This window comes from Geotrypetes seraphini, chromosome 2, assembly GCF_902459505.1.
Source record: "Geotrypetes seraphini chromosome 2, aGeoSer1.1, whole genome shotgun sequence".
In the NCBI taxonomy this organism is placed as follows: domain Eukaryota; kingdom Metazoa; phylum Chordata; class Amphibia; order Gymnophiona; family Dermophiidae; genus Geotrypetes; species Geotrypetes seraphini.
Window position 1 is genome coordinate 266,043,501 of NC_047085.1, and position 18,748 is coordinate 266,062,248.

At 45.7% G+C, this 18,748-nt stretch overlaps 1 protein-coding gene across 9 annotated transcripts in view; it reads right to left on the reverse strand.

Annotated features, from left to right (window-relative positions):
* GABBR2 (gamma-aminobutyric acid type B receptor subunit 2) overlaps positions 1 to 18,748 on the reverse strand; it is a 1,059,696-nt gene that overhangs the window by 42,540 nt on the left and 998,408 nt on the right. For all 9 annotated transcript variants that reach the window (XM_033929595.1, XM_033929596.1, XM_033929597.1 and 6 more), the window contains one exon: positions 16,949 to 17,131. In XM_033929595.1, coding sequence (XP_033785486.1) covers positions 16,949 to 17,131 — 183 coding nt within the window. The remainder of the gene's footprint in view (positions 1 to 16,948; positions 17,132 to 18,748) is intronic.

Below are 18,748 nucleotides of genomic sequence, written 5' to 3' on the forward strand. Positions count from 1 at the left end.
TGGTGGGCCTGACCCTTTCCGATGCATCTTGGGCCAATCAGGGCCCCTCCCCGGTGCATCCTAAGATGCACCGGAAAGGTACAGGCCCGCAATTCCAGCAAAGGGACCAGTCCATCTGTCCATCACAAAAGGTTAGGGGGACGACCAGGTGGGGTTGGAGGGGTCTGGTGGGGTGGGATTGGGGGGTCCGGGTGGGCTACTTTTTGGGGAGTGGGGGGTGTTGTCAGGAGGGACTGGGCATTCCTCCTGCCGGTGAACTTTCAGGAAGGGGGGGTGTCAGCAGAAGAGATTGGGTATCTGCTGGCAAAGGTTATGGGGGAGGGGGGTTTCAGGGTATCCAGCAGGAAGGACTGGCCAACCCTCCTGCTGGCGAAGGTTGCGGGGGGTTTGGGGTATCTGGTAGGAAGGACTGGGCATCTCTGCTGTTGGCGATTCTTGCAGGGGGTCGCGGCGGGTTCAGGCAGGAGGAATTGGGCGTCCCTCCTGCCATGATGCTTGTGGGAAGGGGGTGTTTGGGCAGGAGAGATTGGGCAACCCTCCTGCTGATAAACTTTCAGGGGGGTTTGCTGTGGTTCAGGCAGGAGCGATTGGGCATCCCTTCTGCTGCAATCGTTGTGGGGGTGGGGTGGGGATAGTTCCATTATTTTCTAACCGGCGCTTATGACAGATGCTGGTTAGAGATTCATGGTTTTAGACGAAGAACTGGTCCCTCCCACATCTAAAAGGTCTTGTTTTGGATGTTTGGGACTTGGGAAAATTTTTTTTCGTGAATAGGGCTTAAAGATAGACGTAGTGGCAGTTTGGGCGATTAAATGCCTGAACATATAGATAGGCCATTCTTTTTAAAAAAACACACATTTTGGACTTTTTTTCAAGAATGGACATTTCCCTGCTGCCTACTTTGGGCGTCTAGCGCCTTAGGCCAAAAAGGGACTTAGACTTTTTTTCTATTATGCCCATCCACAATTACAATCAACATGTAAATGTGCTTTTAGAGTTTTGGGTCCTCAGTTATGGAATACCCTTCCTTTGGAATTGAGGTCAATGCATAGCTGTTCGATGCTTAGAAGGCATTTAAAAGCACAGCTTTATGAGAAGACATTTAAGATTAAGAATTAAACTTGTGTCACATATGATGGATGGATTGGGAAATTAGGTAATGCTTGCTTTTATAGATGTAATATCATTTTAATTGTAACTCACATTGAGCTTATAAGGCGAGGTGTAGTCTCAAATATGGTAAAGTAAAGAAGAGTAAGAGTTTCTCTTTGTAAATTAATTTTCAGCCTCATGGGTACAATGTAACAGCAGAAGTGCCAACTAGCTGTGGAGGTCTGATTATTGCCCATCTAACTTTTTTCCTCATATTGTTTGTTATTAGAATCTTCAATGGGGATGTTACAGTTTTATGACAGTTGCATTTATTCACTCCCATCCTTTCCTGATACTGTTTTCTCTCAAAGCACATTATTATTGTTGTGATTAATTCTAAGGTAACTAAGCAACTAGCTATTATACAAATAATGTGCAGTAAATTATCCTTTCTGGTGCATGAGGCCTTTTTACTAAAATACATTAAGTACCAGTATTCTTCACTCCATAAGACGCACCTGACCATAAGATGCACTCTAGATTTAGAGGAAGAAAACAAGAAAAAAACATTCTGAACCAAATTCTCCCTGCCAGGCTCTGCACCCAACCCCACATTCCTTGCCAGATTCTGTACCCTGTCCCCCCTCTGGTGGTCTAGTGGTAGACCGGGACAGGGCACAGATGCAATGTCACCTCAGTAACAACTATAGAAAAATAGACAAATATAGTACACAATATAGACAGCAGATATAAATTCTCAAAACTGACACATTTTGATCACTAAATTGAAAATAAAATCATTTTTCCTACCTTTGTTGTCTGGTGATTTCTTTCTTTCTTTCTTTCCTTCCTCAGGTGCAACAATTGTCCCTTCCTCCCTCCCTCCTTCCTATGTCCCCCTGAATGCCTTCTAGCCTTTGTCCTCTCCCCCCCCTTCCTCAGGCCCAACAATTGTCCCTTCCTCCCTCCCTCCTTCCTATGACTCCTCCTCAATGCCTTCCAACCTTTGTCCTGTTGTCTGGTGATTTCTTTCTTTCCTTCCTCAGGCACAACAATTGACCCTTCCTCCCTCCCTCCTATGTTCCCCTCACTGTCTTCCAGCCTCTGTCCTTTTCCGCCCTCCCCAAGCCTGCCCACTCACCCGCTGGAATTAATTACCTCCCGCTGCTGCTGCTGTGAGGACATGTCGACGAAGTAGAAGTGGCAGGGGGGGACTCCTTGCTCAGCAGTGGGTCGAACTCATCAGTGTGGCACCGCAAGCCATGGCCTCGCTGTGGCCCGAGAGTGAGGGACGTACAGAACGAATTGCTGGGAAAGGTCAGGCGGGTGCAGTGATTACATACCACCAGCCCAGAAGCCTTACCCCAGACGTCAATTTTGACATCGGAGGTAAGGCTTCTGGGACGGTGGCATGAAATCGCTGCACCCGCCTGGCCTTTCCCTTCCACTACTTGCGTCAGCAGCGAGCGACCAGTAGCAGCAACAGTGGTGGGCGAGGGGCGGTCTAAATATGGTAACGGGGGGTGGTGGGGTATATTCGCTCCATAGGACGCAACCGTTTTTCCACCCACTTTTTTGGGAAAAAAGTGCGTCTTATGGAGCAAAAAATACGGTAGTTAGCATGGGTTTTACCATATGCTAAGTGTTAGTGGAGACCAAGGGCTCCTTTATCTTGTTTTGGCTGATCATGTCACAGAGAACTGCATTTTACTAATAATTATTCTTTACCTTAAACATTATCTCTTTCATGTCTTTTTGTTTTTTTTATAACTACAGTCCAGCCAATATTCAGCTGGGGCCTGCATTAAGTATTTCTCCTCACTCTCAACTTCTCCCGAAAGATCAAGATCCCCCAGGATCAAAGTGGTAAACTGGCAGGAATAATGCCTTTTTCCTCTGCTAAAGTTAACCACTTACTTATCCAGTTCGTGGTCTTCTGAACATCGCCATTAACTGTTTAAGTACCGGCTTCTCCCACAGAGCGCCTCAGCATTAACCGGACAGTGCAGGGGCTCTTTGTCCAGTTAAGTGCCGCTGAATATTAGCAGTCAGGAGCCCCCTCTGCTAATTAAATTGCTTTAAAAGGTTAAATGAATAAATCTGTACTAGGAAGAAGACAGCGGAATATTCTCTCCCTATTATTTATTCTTCTTTATTTGAGCCAGGCAATTCTGTAACAAGGCACCTGTATTCACACGCCCCTTCTGCACGTAAATGCACAGAATACAGTGAAATGATTCATCTGTAGCAGATGTTCTCCGAGGACAGCAGGAAACATACACACAAGAAACAACGAAAAGTTTAGTTTGGGTGGCATCATTCAACGGAGCCTGCCATGGGAAACTTCCGAGCTACTTTTCCAGAAGCCTCATTGCACACACATGTGCACTTTTCTTCCCAGTGTCACCATGTGGGACCAGGCAATCTATTAAAAAAGCTACTACAATATCTTACTGAGCCTTTCTTTCCCCTAAACCGATTAAAGAGCTTGAGGGTTATGGCTTTAAAGTCAACATGACCAAGACAGAGGCTCTGAATCTTTCACTAAATGCGAGTCTGCTGTCGACATTATAGGCTTCCTTTCCATTTACAGTAAATAGGCTTTAAAATCTTACTTTCTCAGGGGTTCGCCTCACAATTTCTTATTGTGATCTTTTTCAGTGAAATTATTTGCGTCTGCTGTGTGCATTTCAGGCTGATCTGCAACGGTGGTCTCTGCTACCCTTTTCCTGGTTTACAAGGATTCCTATTGTTAAAATGAACATCTTGTTTGGTATGATGTATTTATTTCAGGTATTACCTCTTGCCTGTGTGTTTGCTATTAATGCAGAAAGATGCTTCTACTGATAAGATGCAATCAAAGTTTTTGTTTTATATGGCAGAATAAGAGGCCTCGTCTCTTGCGAGACCTCCTGTGCTAGAGTGGCAAAAAAGGTAGACTTGATGTTTTGAATTTTCTTCTTCACTGCTCAGGCCCAAGCCACAATCGAATGGTTCAAGAATCATGCTTTTAAAATGTGGATACCCTTACAGCAGTGGCTGGTGGGCAAGATTCCACTATCCTATCTCCTTTGGCTCCCTCCCTAGCATCAATAGCTCCCTGAAGGCTGCTCACCGGTTACTTTGGTGACATTCCATGCATTGGACAGGATCAGTTCCAATCCCCAGGTCTATATTTTGTATCACACTCCAATTGTTTTTAATCCTGCTTTTTCTCCTGGTCTTTTACCAGGGCCATATCAGTTTTGGAGATGTCACGTATTGGAACGACTGGGTCAACTTTCTGGTGATGCTGCGATCATAGCTTTTGATACTCTGGCTGACACATATTCTTTGCCTCCTGCCCATTGTTAAGCTTACCTGCAACTGCTACTTTTTTATCTGTTAAACATCTTATGTGACTTGTATTGAGGCCTACCTGCAGGACATATGTGAGGACTATTTATCATCTAAAGGTCTTGTATCTGCTTTATATTGTTACTTAAGTGATCAGGGCCCAACTCCTGTGGCACATCGATGGAGATGGGAATTGGAACCAAAGGTGGCATACTCTGACATTGATCTAAGGACTTAAATTTGTAAGACAACACTGTAAAGGTGCTCTAGCGATGGTATTCAACCCCAGTGCAACTGCAGCACTGTTTCCCTGCAGTGTTGTCCCTTTGCTGGTGACACTGTGGAGAACTTGGAACCATGGCACATATTTAGTGGCACTGCCTGAAAAGCTGTACAAGCCTGTATTTTGATTCTTTTGGGATACTAAGTGCCATGGGATTCTTATTGAACATACTGGATTAGAAAATTCATTGCAATAGTACATCCAGGATCAGCCAGGTTCTCATCAGGTTCAACCAGGTTCTACACACACTTTCCAGTGCCATTCATGGGTGCATTTTGGACATGCATACCCATCATTTTGCCTTTTCTGCCTCCTCTTTGGACCAACGGCGGACTTCTTCCATTATGCCATCAATGCCGACTCTCATATCCACTATCACATAATCTCTTTAAGTGGTACAAGAGGGCTTCCTGTTTTGCTTCAACAAAAAAGCTACTCTTCTGGAGCTTCTTTTCCAATTCCGTTTCTCCTCTTCCTTAAAGAACCTTGACACTTGCTGACCACCTGCTATAGAGCTGGTGATGCAAGAAAAAAGAAAGAAAGAAATAGCAAATAAACAGAACAAATATTGCCTTGAAAGCAGAAACCAAGAGTTACTCCAACTACTTCCTTATTCTGAAGGAACTAGAAGAATGGGAGTAGCTATAGGGGGGGAGGAGGCCACTTATATATCTTAATCAGGATAGCATACTGACTTTGAAAACAGTATACTTCTTCCCATCTGGTCTATATATATACTCACTAGACCTCTTACAGGCATTTGCCTATACCTTGATGTGCAAATGCAGCTCGCTTATTTATTTTTTTAAATTATTTATATACCAACTATATCCCAAGTGGTTTTCATTCAGGTACTTTATCATATTTCCTTATCTGTCCTGGTGGGCTCAAACTCTATCTGGGGCAATGAGGAGATTAAGTGACTTGCCCAGGGTCACAAGGAGCAGTGAGGGATTTGAACCCATATCCTCAGGGTGCTGAGGCTGTAGCTCTAGCCCTTGCGCCACACACTCCCCGCCACACACTTACTTCGTATCTCATAATGCTCTTTTGAACTAGGTTTTGTTGTCCAGAATTTTTACTAACTGTTCAGTTGTGGTAACACCAATTCCTTTCATGGCTACAAAGGGCTCTTTTTACATAGCCACGCTAGCGGTTTTATCGCACGCACCGGATTAGCACGCGCTATAGCGTGTGCTAGTTGGAAATCTACCGCCTGCTCAAAAAGGAGGCGGTCGCGGCTAGCGCGTGCGGCAAGTTAGCGCGCGCTTTTCCACGCGTTGAGGTCCTAGTGTGGCTTTGTAAAAGGAGCCCAAAGTTTCCTTTCTTGAGATGATTGCCTAATAGAAGACACATCTCCTCAAGTATATTGACTCTCAGAGCAATAACACTGTTAATGAAACTTCCAACATTAGTAATGAAATCTCAGTTCATATCAATGATTCTCATTATAATTCCCTTCCAGACTCAAAACAAAAGACTCTGCTTTGCACTGTCTATTACCCTACTAAGAACATAAGCATCGCCTCTGCCGAGTCAGACCATAGGTCCATCGTGCCCAGCAGTCCGCCCCCGCGGCGGCCCCCCAGGTCCGTGACCTGTAAGTGATCCTTTACTTAAGACATTTTATCCTATATAGTACTCCTCTAACTATACCCCTCAATCCCCTTTTCCTTCAAGAACTTGTCCAACCCCTTTTTGAAACCCAAAATCGTACTCTGCTCTACCACCTCCTCCGGAAGTGCATTCCAGGTATCCACTACTCTCTGAGTGAAGAAGAACTTCCTAGCATTTGTTCTGAATCTGTCTCCCTTCAATTTTCTTGAGTGCCCTCTTGTTTTTGTTTCCCCTGCCAGTCTGAAGAATCTGCCCCTCTCTACCTTCTCTATACCCTTTATGATCTTGTAAGTTTCTATCATGTCCCCTCTAAGTTTCCGTTTTTCCAGGGAAAAGAGCCCCAGTTTCTCCAGCCTCTCAGCATATGAAAGGTCTTCCATGCCCCTTAACCTTTTTTTTTTTTTGCTCTTCTCTGGACCCTCTCGAGTGTCGCCATATCCTTCTTTAGGCAATGAAGACAGTGTGCATGAAAATCTACCTTAAGCATATTCAGTGACATAGTCTTGAAAATCCAAGAAATTGGGTATGCCTCCAGGAAAAGACTGGGAAATACTGATATATCAAGTTCTTCCACTTACCTGATATATAAGAACATAAGAAGTTGCCTCCGCTGAGGCAGACCAAAGGTCCATCTCGCCCAGCGGTCCGCTCCCGCGGCGGCCCATCAGGCCCATTGCCTGAGCAGTGGTCCCTGACTAGCTCTATAACCTATCTCTACTCCTATTCCTATAACTTACCTCTACTCCTATCCCTATAACCCATCTCTACACCTATCTATATCCCTCAATCCCTCTTTTCTCTAGGAACCTATCCAAACCTTCTTTGAAGCCCTGTACAGTGCTCCTGTCCACCACAGCCTCTGGAAGCATATTCCATGTATCCACCACCCTCTGGGTGAAAAAGAACTTCCTAGCGTTTGTTCTAAACCTGTCCCCTTTCAATTTCTCCGAGTGCCCCCTTGTACTTGTGGTTCCCCTTAGTTTGAAAAATCTGTCCCTGTCTACTTTCTCTATGCCTTTCAGGATCTTGAAGGTTTCTATCATGTCTCCCCTAAGTCTCCGCTTCTCCAGGGAGAACAGTCCTAACTGTTTCAATCTGTCAGTATATGAGAGATTTTCCATACCCTTTATCAGCTTAGTTGCTCTTCTCTGGACTCCCTCAAGTACTGCCATGTCCTTCTTGAGGTACGGCGACCAGTACTGGACACAGTATTCCAGATGCGGCCGCACCATTGCACGATACAGTGGCAGGATGACTTCCTTCATCCTGGTCGTGATACCCTTCTTAATGATACCCAACATTTTGTTTGCTTTCCTTGAGGCTGTTGCACACTGCGCCGACGCCTTCAATGTTGTGTCTACCATCACTCCCAGGTCTCTTTCAAGGTCGCTCACCCCTAGTGCTGATTCCTCTATTTTGTAAGTGAACATCGTTTTTTTTCCCCTATATGCATGACCTTGCATTTCCCTATGTTGAAACTCATTTGCCACTTTTTGGCCCATTTTTCTTCCCCAAGAAAGTTGTCCAGTTCCTAACAAAGTGGAAACCCTCCTCTTCGCACCATCTCCTCAGCCAACCATTCATTGCTTGTAGTTCGCTCTGCCTCCTTGTGTCCGCTCTCGGTACTGGCAGGATCTCTGAGAAGGCTATCTTCCTTGTCCTCAGTTTCAGTTTCCTCCCCAGGATCCTGAACTGGTCATAGAAACATAGAAACATAGAAGATGACAGCAAAAAAGGGCTATAGCCCATCAAGTCTGCCCACCCTACTGACCCATCCTCTTAAGTCTATACCTAGCGACCGATATTCCAGTTTGACCCTCGTAGGGATCCCACATAGGTATCCCATTTATTCTTAAAGTCCAGCATGCTGCTGGCCTCGATCACCTGCGCTGGAAGCTCATTCCAACGGTCAACCACTCTTTCTGTGAAGAAATACTTCCTGATGTCGCTATGAAATTTCCCGCCTCTGAGTTTGAGCGGATGCCCTCTAGTGGCAGAGGGTCCCCTGAGAAAGAAGATATCATCTTCCACCTCGATACGTCCCGTGATGTATTTAAATGTCTCAATCATGTCTCCCCTCTCCCTACGTTCTTCTAGAGTGTAGAGCTGTAGTTTGTTTAGTCTCTCCTCGTACGAGAGACCCTTTAGCCCCGAGATCCTCCTGGTGGCCATCCGTTGAACCGATTCGATTCTAAGCACATCTTTACGGTAATGTGGCCTCCAGAATTGTACACAGTATTCCAGATGAGGTCTCACCATGGTTCTGTACAATGGCATTATGACTTCAGGCTTCTTGCTGACAAAGCTTCTACTGATACATCCCATCATCTGCCTTGCTTTAGATGAAGCCTTCTCCACTTGATTGGCAGTTTTCATGTCTGCACTGATGATTACTCCTAGGTCTCGTTCCGCCGAAGTACAAGTTAAAGTTTCTCCATTCAAGGTGTAATTTCTGCATGGATTACCGCTACCGAGGTGCATAACCTTACATTTCCCAGCGTTAAAGCCCAGCTGCCAGGTCGAGGACCATCTTTCCAATGTAAGCAGGTCCTGTGCCATACTATCCTGTAAAGTACATTCCCTTACTATATTGCATAGTTTAGCGTCGTCGGCGAATAATGTTATTTTACCCTGAAGCCCCTGAGTCAGATCCCCTATGAATATGTTGAAAAGGAGTGGGCCCAGGACTGAACCCTGCGGTACTCCGCTGGTCACCTCCGATGTTTTAGAGAGGGTACCGTTAACCATTACCCTTTGAAGTCTTCCACTTAGCCAATCATTGACCCAAGTAGTTAGTGTTTCTCCTAACCCCATCGATTTCATTTTGCTCAACAGCCTGCGGTGTGGGACGCAGTTAGTGTAGTCCTGTTGAAGTTCCTCCTGCTGACGTCGTTGGTTCCAATGTGGACTACTACTGCTGTCTCCTCTGTCTCGGCTCCCTCCAGGATCCTCCCAATTCTGTCGATGACGTCCTTTGTTCTTGCCCCTGGGAGACATGTCACTAGACGGTCTTCTCTCCCTCTGGCTATGTGACTGTCCACTCCTCTCAGGATTGAGTCTCCAACTATGATAGCTGATCTCCCTTTCCTCAGCTGTCTCTCTGGTCTCAGATCTGTGTCATTTGCGCAGTCCGCTAGTCCTTCTTCCGGGCTCTGTTGGGTCCCCACCTCTGGTCTCAGGTCTGTGTCATTTGCACAGTCCGCTAGTCCTTCCTCCGGGCTCTGTTGGGACTCCACCTCATCTGCCTGCCTCTAAGCCAATGACTATAATTTAGATATATAGACCTTTTTGCATCTTAACCTACCTATTAGGGCCTTTGATTTCCTTTCCTGATATTCAAATCATTCTTGATAAGTAATGCATACACTATCTAACTTTAAACACAAAAAATGTTAAATAATCTATTCTTTAAAACAGATTGACATTCTTACCCCTCACTTGACAAGTACAGTACAGCATGTGAAATGAACAACAAAAGCATATGTTTGGAATTAACTTTGTTGAAGACAGCACACAAAACTTATGAATGCTCCTTTTATAGGTATCTTAGTATTCATCTTTAGATAGCTGAAAAAATAGAATTTGCATTAACAGATACCAAATTATAAATCAATCTTGAAGGAGAAGCAACCTTAGAAAAAAATGAGAGTATCTGTAACAGTATCCCTATTCATAAAAAAGTAATTTAGGTCCAAAATTCCTAGAAAACTATTGACCAGTCTCAATTCTGTGCTTTCTCTCTAAAATTTTGAACATAAGAATTGCCATACTGGGTCAGCCAGAAGGTCCATCAAGCCCAGCATCCAGTTTACAACAGTGGCCAACCAAAGTCCCAAGTACTAGCTAGATCCCAAGTAATAAAACAGATTTTATACTGCAAATCCTAGGAATAAGAAGTTGATTTCCCCAAGCCATCTCTTTTAGGAAATTATCCAAACCTTTTTAAAACCCTGTTAAGCCAACTGATTTCACCCCATTCTCTAATAAAGAATGCCAGAATTTAATTACACATTTCTCCAGTTTGTTTTAAATCTACTACTAAGTAATTCTGGAAAGAGTAAACAAGTAATTCGCATCTACCCTTTCCACTCCACTCTGTATTTTATTGACCGCTATCATATCACCCCTGAGCTATCTCTTCTCCAAGCTAAAGAGCCCTACCCACTTTAGACTGTCCTCATAGGGAAGCCATCCAATGCCTTTTATCATTTTAATCGCCTTTCTCTGTACCTTTTGTAATTACACTACATCTTTTTTGAGATACGGCGACCAGAATTGCACAAAGTATTTGAGGTGTGGCCGCACCATCGAGCGATACAAGGGCATCATAACATTTTCATCTTTGTTTTCCATTTCTTTTCTGATAATTCCTAACAATCTATTTGCTTTCTAAGCCACCGCTGCACATTGAGCTGATGGTTTCAACGTATCCTCAACGATGACACCTAGATCCTTTTCCTGGGCACTGACTTCTGATGTGGAACCCTGCATCATGTAGCTATAGTTCAAGTTCCTCTTCCCCACATGCATCACTTTGCAATTGCTCACATTAAATGTTATCTGTCATTTTGACGCTCAGTCTCCCAGTCTCGCAAGGTGCTCTTGCAATTTTTCACAATCCTCTTGTGATTTAACAACTTTGCAGCGGTCTCAGCACAGACCCTGGGGAACCCCACTATTTACCCTTCTCCATTGAGAATATTTACCATTTAAACCTACTCTCTGCTTCCTTTCAACCAGTTCTTAATCCAAAATAGGACATTACCTCCTATCCTATGACTCTCTAATTTCCTCAGAAGCCTTTCATGAGGTAATTGTCCAATGCCTTTTGAAAATCCAACTACATGATATCAATCAGCTCATCTTTATCTACATGTTTATGCACCCCTTCAAAGAAATGCAGTAGATTGGTGAGGCAAGATTTCCTTTGACTAAATCCATATTGCTTTTTTTTCATTAATCCATGCTTGTGTATATGTTCTGTCACTTTGTTCTTTATAATAGTCTCTACCATTTTGCCTAGCACTGATGTCAGACTCGCTGGGCTGTAATTTCCTGGATCACCTCTTGAACCCTTATGAAAAATCGGCATCACGTTGGCCACCCCCTCCAGTCTTCCGGTACTATACTGGATTTTAGACAAAAATTACAAATTACTAACAATAGCTCTGCAAGTTAATTTTTCAATTTTATCAGCACTCTGGATGTATACCATCCGGTCCAAGCAATTTGTACCTTGCATTTGACTTGTCATTCCATTTGCTGTTTACAATTATGTAAAGACTTCCCATTTAAAATTGTAAAAAAACCATGTAAATAGTACACCCATATCCTCATTCACAGTGAGCTTTTGTCCAAGTGAGCTAACTCCAGAGAGACCTTTGCCAGAACATATATTGGGGAATTCTATAAAGTCCATCTAAAGTTAAGACACCTATATCAGCGTGTTTAGCCAATGTAGGCACCTAACTTATTTCATAGACTTAATTGGTGCTGATAATTGAAAATTAGTACCTCATAAATGGTGTAAATTTCACTTAATTGGATGTTAGGCGCTTATCTTGGTAGGTGCCTACCGCTATAATGTAGGTGCCTAGTCCAAGGCGCATGCCACAAAGTAGGTGTGGTTAAGGGGCGGATCATGGGCATGTTTTAGATTTAGATGCTTGTTTTGGACTTAGGCGCTGGTAAGTGCATAACTTAGACGCAGGTATTTAAGCCAAGAAAACCCTGGCCTAAATACAATGCGCCTAAAATAGGGGTGTCCAACCTGTGGCCCGAGGGCCGCATGCGGCCCCGTGAAGTATTTTGTGTGGCCCCGGTCAAGGGCGATGCAGTGTTTTCCTCTGCTACCCAGGGTGTTTACCGTCTTGCCGGCTTCCTCCTCTGTCTTGCTGCAGCATTTGCACGGCCCCAGAAACATTTTTTTCCAACCAATGCGGCCCAGGGAAGCCAAAAGGTTGGACACCCCTGGCCTAAAAGTTAGGATGCCTAGTGACGCCTAAGGCCACTTAGATACACTAAGTGTGATTCTATAAAGTGCACTTAACTTTTATAGAATCGTGCTTAGCACCTCTCTAGTCGGCACCTAACCTTTAGGTGCCATGTATAGAATCAGGCCCATAGTGCTAATGAATAGACAAATAAAGTGCTGGCAACCAAGACCACTGGAAACTAGGCACTATGGCCCAGATTCTGTATAGGACAGCCCAGGAGAGGCGTCCTATAAGGAATCGGGCCTACACTAAACTCCAATTCTGTAACCGGTGTCCATGTTACAAACGCCGGTTACAGAATCGGGTTAGAGTAGATGCGGCTGCTATACTTATCGTGGCAAGGGATCTCTCTGCCACTATAAGTATAGTCTGTCCGATCGCCGGCAGAAGGGTGCCCAATCCCTCCTGCCGGAAGACGCCCCCCCCCATGCTAACAGCCCTCAAACCTTCCCCCCACCAAACTAACCTTTAATTGTTGGCCAGACGGGTCTTGCCTGTCCAGCCGGCAGGCCCGCCTCGTCGAATCAGGCCTTAGGCTTAGTGGGGATGGGCAGACCGCTATGCCTAAGGCCTGATTGGTCCAGGCTTCTAGAGCCTGGGCCAATCAGGCCTTAGGCTTCGCGGGATGGGCCGGGAAGGGGCGGGCCCACCTCATTTCGACAAGGGGGGCTGCCGGCTGGACGGGCAAGACCCGTCTGGCCAACAATTAAAGGTTAGTTTGGTGGGGGGGAGGTTTGGGGGCTGTTAGCGCGGGGAGGGATGCGGAGGGGGGGCGTCTTCCGGCAGGAGGGATTGGGCACCCTCCTGCCGGCGATTGGTAATGTCAGGGGGGCATCTTCCATCAGGAGGGTTTGGGCACCCTCCTGCCAGCAATCGGACAGGCGGCTGCAGCTGCTATACTTATAGCGGCAGAGAGATCCCTTGCCGCGATAAGTATAGCGGCCGCGTCTTAGGCGAGCTTAGGTGTCTTGCGGGCTTACCTAGGCTCCCAGAGGTGCCTTCAATATAGGCGGCCTGCCTGGGGAGCATTTTTAAAAAAAATGTGCATCCCGATTGGCTGATTAGACAGCTGTAGGACGCCTACAGCTGCCTAAAATCGGGACGCACTTTGTAGAATCAGGGCCTATGTGCATAATTTATCTTATTTCCAATGGAAGCATACATTATGCGATTAACTATGTATATTCATTTTTAGACTTAAACACATGTATAAACAGGCATGTTGCTTTTGGTTGTTTTTTTGGGGGGAAGGGGTTACCTTGATCAAGTTATATTCCCCTTCCCCCTGGAACATAGCTTTTTATTGTGGTTAGAGTAAAGAGCTATGCAAGTACTTTTATCTGATTGAAAACTCACTTGGGCAGATTCGGCTTTTCTACCTGTTATCCCCAAATTTACACATACAGTTTCCAACTGAGGCTTAGAAAACCTACCCCTTTATAATGTCTTTAAAGCTACTTGTGCTTTGAAATTGTTTACTTTAGTGCAGACACGTCATACTCTGGCCCATGGGCCAAATTTGGCCCGCAGGGTGATTAAATTTGGCCTGCGATTTGGCCCGCCGTCCCTTCCTGCGGCAGAGAGAATGTATGAGGACGCATGAATGGCTGGGGTCAGCACTCTTCCTCATTGGCCCTTGTGCTTGTCCGTCACCACTGAAATAGACATCTGATTGGTGGGAGTGAGCGTGCTCCATTTTCCTCCATCCAGTGTCGAAATTGGAGCACTGCAGCCGCCACAAGTTCCCCACCGAGCTGCAGCACATTCCCCAGGCACCAACGGTTGGGGAGCCGAAGGAGGCGATGAAGGGCGCATCCAGTCAAAAGTATCTAGCTGTACAACATCCAGGCGGGCCCTGTCAACCAAAAGTGATCCCTCGACGATGCCATTGGGCCGTGGCACTTCAACCAGGCCCTGGTAGACAGGAGTGCGATCCCACGAACACAAGATAGCAGCAGGGGAAAAGTGGCAGAAATTAAGAGGCGCTCCGGGCACTCCGCACCGCACAGGTCTACAACAGACAGAGCCCAAAAGCATCAATGCAGGCCAGTAAGTAAGATTGAACTATTCTGCAGTTAACGGCCATGTTCAGGTTGTAGAGGATACAAAGACAAAATAAGAATCGAACAAAACAAAATCAAATAGTAAAAATAGGATAAAAACAATAAAAGAGAGTAAAATGAAACAAAAATGATACAAGGATGGCAGGAGACACCACAACACAGATCAATATGGGATTACAATATGTCAGATTTGAAATGTGAATCCTCCCAGAGCTGGTGTTAGACAGCAAGCGTGAACTAGAACCTAAAAGAGAGAGGAAAAGTCTTTTTTATTTATTTTGTTTACATCACAGAGCCGGCGTGGGGTTGGGGAGGTTGTAACCCTATACTTCTACTAAGACTAAGGGGTCCTTTTATTAAGGTGCGCATTTAGCGCTCGCTAAATCAGTTAGCGTACCTTAAATAAGAGGACGCCTTAAGTATCTTGATAGAAAATTCAGCCCGCGACTTAGCCTATGTTTTTGATTTCGGCTCCTGATGCGATCGAGTTTGACACCCCTGCTTTAGTGCCTAAAAACAAAGCATGTTTTCTGTAGCCAAGAACGGGAAAAGCCCTTCTGGTACATCTGGTCCTTTATGTAATTACCGTGCCAATGATGTATGGTGAATCTGAATCCATTTGAGGGAAGTCTATTGGAAGTGAGAATGAATTAGAGATTTGAGCACTACCTTATCAAAGGACATATTTAAAAAGTCATTTCAGGGTTTAGTACAGATTTTTGGATTTAGTGCATGCATTTTTCATTAGTAATTCAAGGCCAGCTGTATTCAGGTACCGTACCATACTCTACCATATCATATTGTTTCTTATACCACGCAATTGTCTACTAGGAATCATTGCAGCTTAAATAAGATTAATAAGGTTTAAGACAGGAACATTAAGAGTCAGTCAGTATAGAGCTTAACTCCTGGACTATAGTGAAAATAGATGCATTTTTAGTAGGTATTTTCTTGTTACTAGAGGTAATGGAGGGGTAAGTGGCTTAAGTGACTTGCCCAAGATCACAAGGGGTGTCAGTGGGATTTGAACAACACTTCACTGGTTCTTAATCTGCTGCTCTAGTCATTAGGCTACTTCCCCATTCCCCCTTTTATAAGCTATTATCAGTTGCCCATATATTTCCTTCAAGTTGCTCATATATTCTTTCCAGTTGCCCATATATTTCCTTCCAGATTGAGAAATGGGCCGCCACATGGCAAATGAGGTTTAACGTAGATAAGTGTAAGGTGATGCATTTCGGTAACAAAAATCTTTTTCACGAATACAGGATTGTCTGGTGTGGTACTCAGAGAGACCCCCCCCCCCCAGGAAAGAGACCTAGGAGCACTGGTCGACAAGTTGATGAAGCCGTCAGTGCAATGCACGGCGGTGGCGAAAAGGGCAAACAGAATGCTAGGAATGATTAAGAAGGGGATCACGAACGATCGGAGAAGGTTATCATGCCACTGTAACTGGGCCATGGTACGCCCCCACCTGGGATACTGTGTCCAGCACTGGTTGCCATACATGAAGGCAGGACTCCATACTAATGAAATCAAGCTCAGTATCCAGGAAGGCCAAGGCACTGCACATTGGGATCTCCACATGGAATGCAGAAAAAAGTTGCTGAAACTGCAAGCTGGCCATGGGTCCCCCATTAAAAAAGTCACCAAATAATGGACAAAAGAACCAAACCCCAACATCTGTTCTGCCACCCAGTGCACAAAGGAAGAAAATGCTTCAAAGTACACAGATGACATGGAGCAATCCATTGGTGTGCATTTGTCACAAAAATAACGCCGAAAAAAAATGATTAAGAAGGGAATCACGAACAGATCAGAGAAGGTTATTATGCCGCTGTACCAGGCCATGGTGCGCCCTCACCTGGAGTACTGCGTCCAGCACTGGTTGCCGTACATGAAGAAAGACACGGTACTAGTCGAAAGGGTCCAGAGAAGAGCGACTAAAATGGTTAAAGGGCTGGAGGGGCTGCCGTACAATGAGAGATTAGAGAAACTGGGCCTCTTCTCCCTTGAAAAGCGGAGACTGAGAGGGGACATGATTGAAACATTCAAGAGAATGAAGGGGATAGACTTAGTTGATAGAGACAGGTTGTTCACCCTCTCCAAGATAGAGAGAACGAGAGGGCACTCTCTAAAATTAAAAGGGGATAGATTCCGTACAAACATAAGGAAGTTTTTCCTCACCCAGAGAGTGGTGGAAAACTGAAACGCTCTTCCAGAAGCTGTTATAGGAGAAAACACCCTCCAAGGATTCCAGATAAAGTTAGACAAGTTCCTGCTGAACCAGAAAGTATGCAGGTAAAGCTAGGCTCGGTTAGGGCACTGGTCTTTAAACCAAGGGCCGCGGCGTGTGATGGACCACTGGTCTGACCCTGCAGCGGCAATTCTTATGTTCTTATGTACAGTGGAAATCTATCAACTTCCCAGTTTAAAGTCAACAACAAACAACAGTTTTAAGCTCTGTCCACTTCATGTGCTATAACCTAAATGCTTGTGTGTACAGTATGGCATTCTTAGTTGCAACTGAGGACCTGCTACTGAAAGCATAGCATAACTACCTCTGTAATTTTCATTCTTAGACGATGATTCTCAGACTGCAGTCCTTCTAATCGAGATGTGCTAGCTTGATTGACACTGGTGACCGAAGTTGATGTTTTTGAATCTTCTTTCTTCTGATTGTGAGTGAACTGGAACCTTCTGTTCTGAGTTGCTGCATCAGGATTTGTCCTCAGTGTAATGAGCTGGAATGTGAGAGATAGCAAACACATTTAGAAGACATTTAAAAATGTGTATCATCAATTTCTTCTATAGCTATATATGTGGAGGGGCATAATCAAGAAAAACGTCTAAGTTCCCTTTTGGCCTAAGGCCTTAAATGTTGAAAATAGAAGCAGGGAAAATGTCCATTATCAAAAAACATGTCCAAAAGGAGTTTTTTTTAAATAATGGCCTGCCTTTACGTTCAGCTGTTTAAACGCCCAGACCACCACTACGTCTAAACTTACACCACATAATCAACCTAAAAAAAGCCTAAGTCCCAAACGCCCAAAAGAAGGGCTTTTAAGCGAAGGAAGAGCCAGTCCTTCGCCTAAAAGCTGGATTCTGTAACCGGTGTCTGTCAAAAACAACACTGGTTACAGAATTCCCCCTACAACGATCCGGGCAGGAGGGAACCTAAGCCCTCCTGGCCTGCGGCACCCCGAACCACCGACTACGATTGGGACAAGAGGGAGCCCAAGCCCTCTTGCCCCAGCAGCACCCACCTTTCCCCGACTCGATTGGGGCAAGAGGGAGGCAAAGCCCTCTTGCCCCGGCGGCACCCACCTTCCCTCGACTCGATCGGGGCAAGAGGGAACCCAAGCCCTCTTGCCCCGGCGGCACCCACCTTCCCCGACACGATCGGGGCAAGAGGGAGCCCAAGCCCTCTTGCACCACGGCACCCCCACCCCCCCACCCACCGATCACGATCGGACAGGAGGAATCCCAAGCCTTCCTGCCCAGACAAACCCCCCCACTCCCACTAAGATACGGGCAAGAGGGATCCCAGGCCCTCCTGCCCTCAACGCAACCCCCCCCCCGCGACCGCCCCCTGAACCCCGAATCAGCCCCCCTGCTGACCTGCGAACCCCCCTGCGACCCCCCCGACCCCCCACCCCCAATCCCCCTCCCCGTATCTTAAAAATCATTGGTCGGACGGACAGGTGCCAAGCCCGTTCGTCCGACAGGCCAGCCATCCCTGGAATGGCCCAGGCGGCTCAAACCCCACTAGGTGCCTGGGCCAGCCAGAATCGGCCCAGTAGCCTTAGGTCCCTCCTGTGGGCAAGGCCTTAGGCACATGGGCCGGTTGGGCATTTGGCAGCACTTGGTGCTATCGTTATTGCAGCAGGGGAGATGAGGCATCTCTCCTGCCCCGATGGTTGCGGTGAGGGGTGGGTAGGTTGCTGGGCTGCTGAGCTGATCGCGCCAGCCGCGATCAGCTCAGTGGCCCCTTTTCGGCACTTATACCTGTTTTGACTTGGTCTAAGTCAAAATGTATAAGTGCCGACTAAGCAACCTGCCTAAAGTTTTGGTTATACCTGTTGTACGCCTAGGTGAAGGTTGGCCCACCTCCCACCCCCCCCCCCCGCCCTTACCCCATATTAAATAAATATTATCAAGCAAAAATTGAAAATGGAAATAAGGTGCCATCTTCTTAATGGATTAATTTTAATACCTTTTTGACTAACTTTAGAGACCAAAACCTCCTTCCTTAGGTCAGGACAGGATACCATAATAGCAGTAGAGAAACACAGAAACATGATGGCAGATAAAGGCCAAATGGCCCATCTAGTTTGCCCACCCGCAGTAACCATTATCTC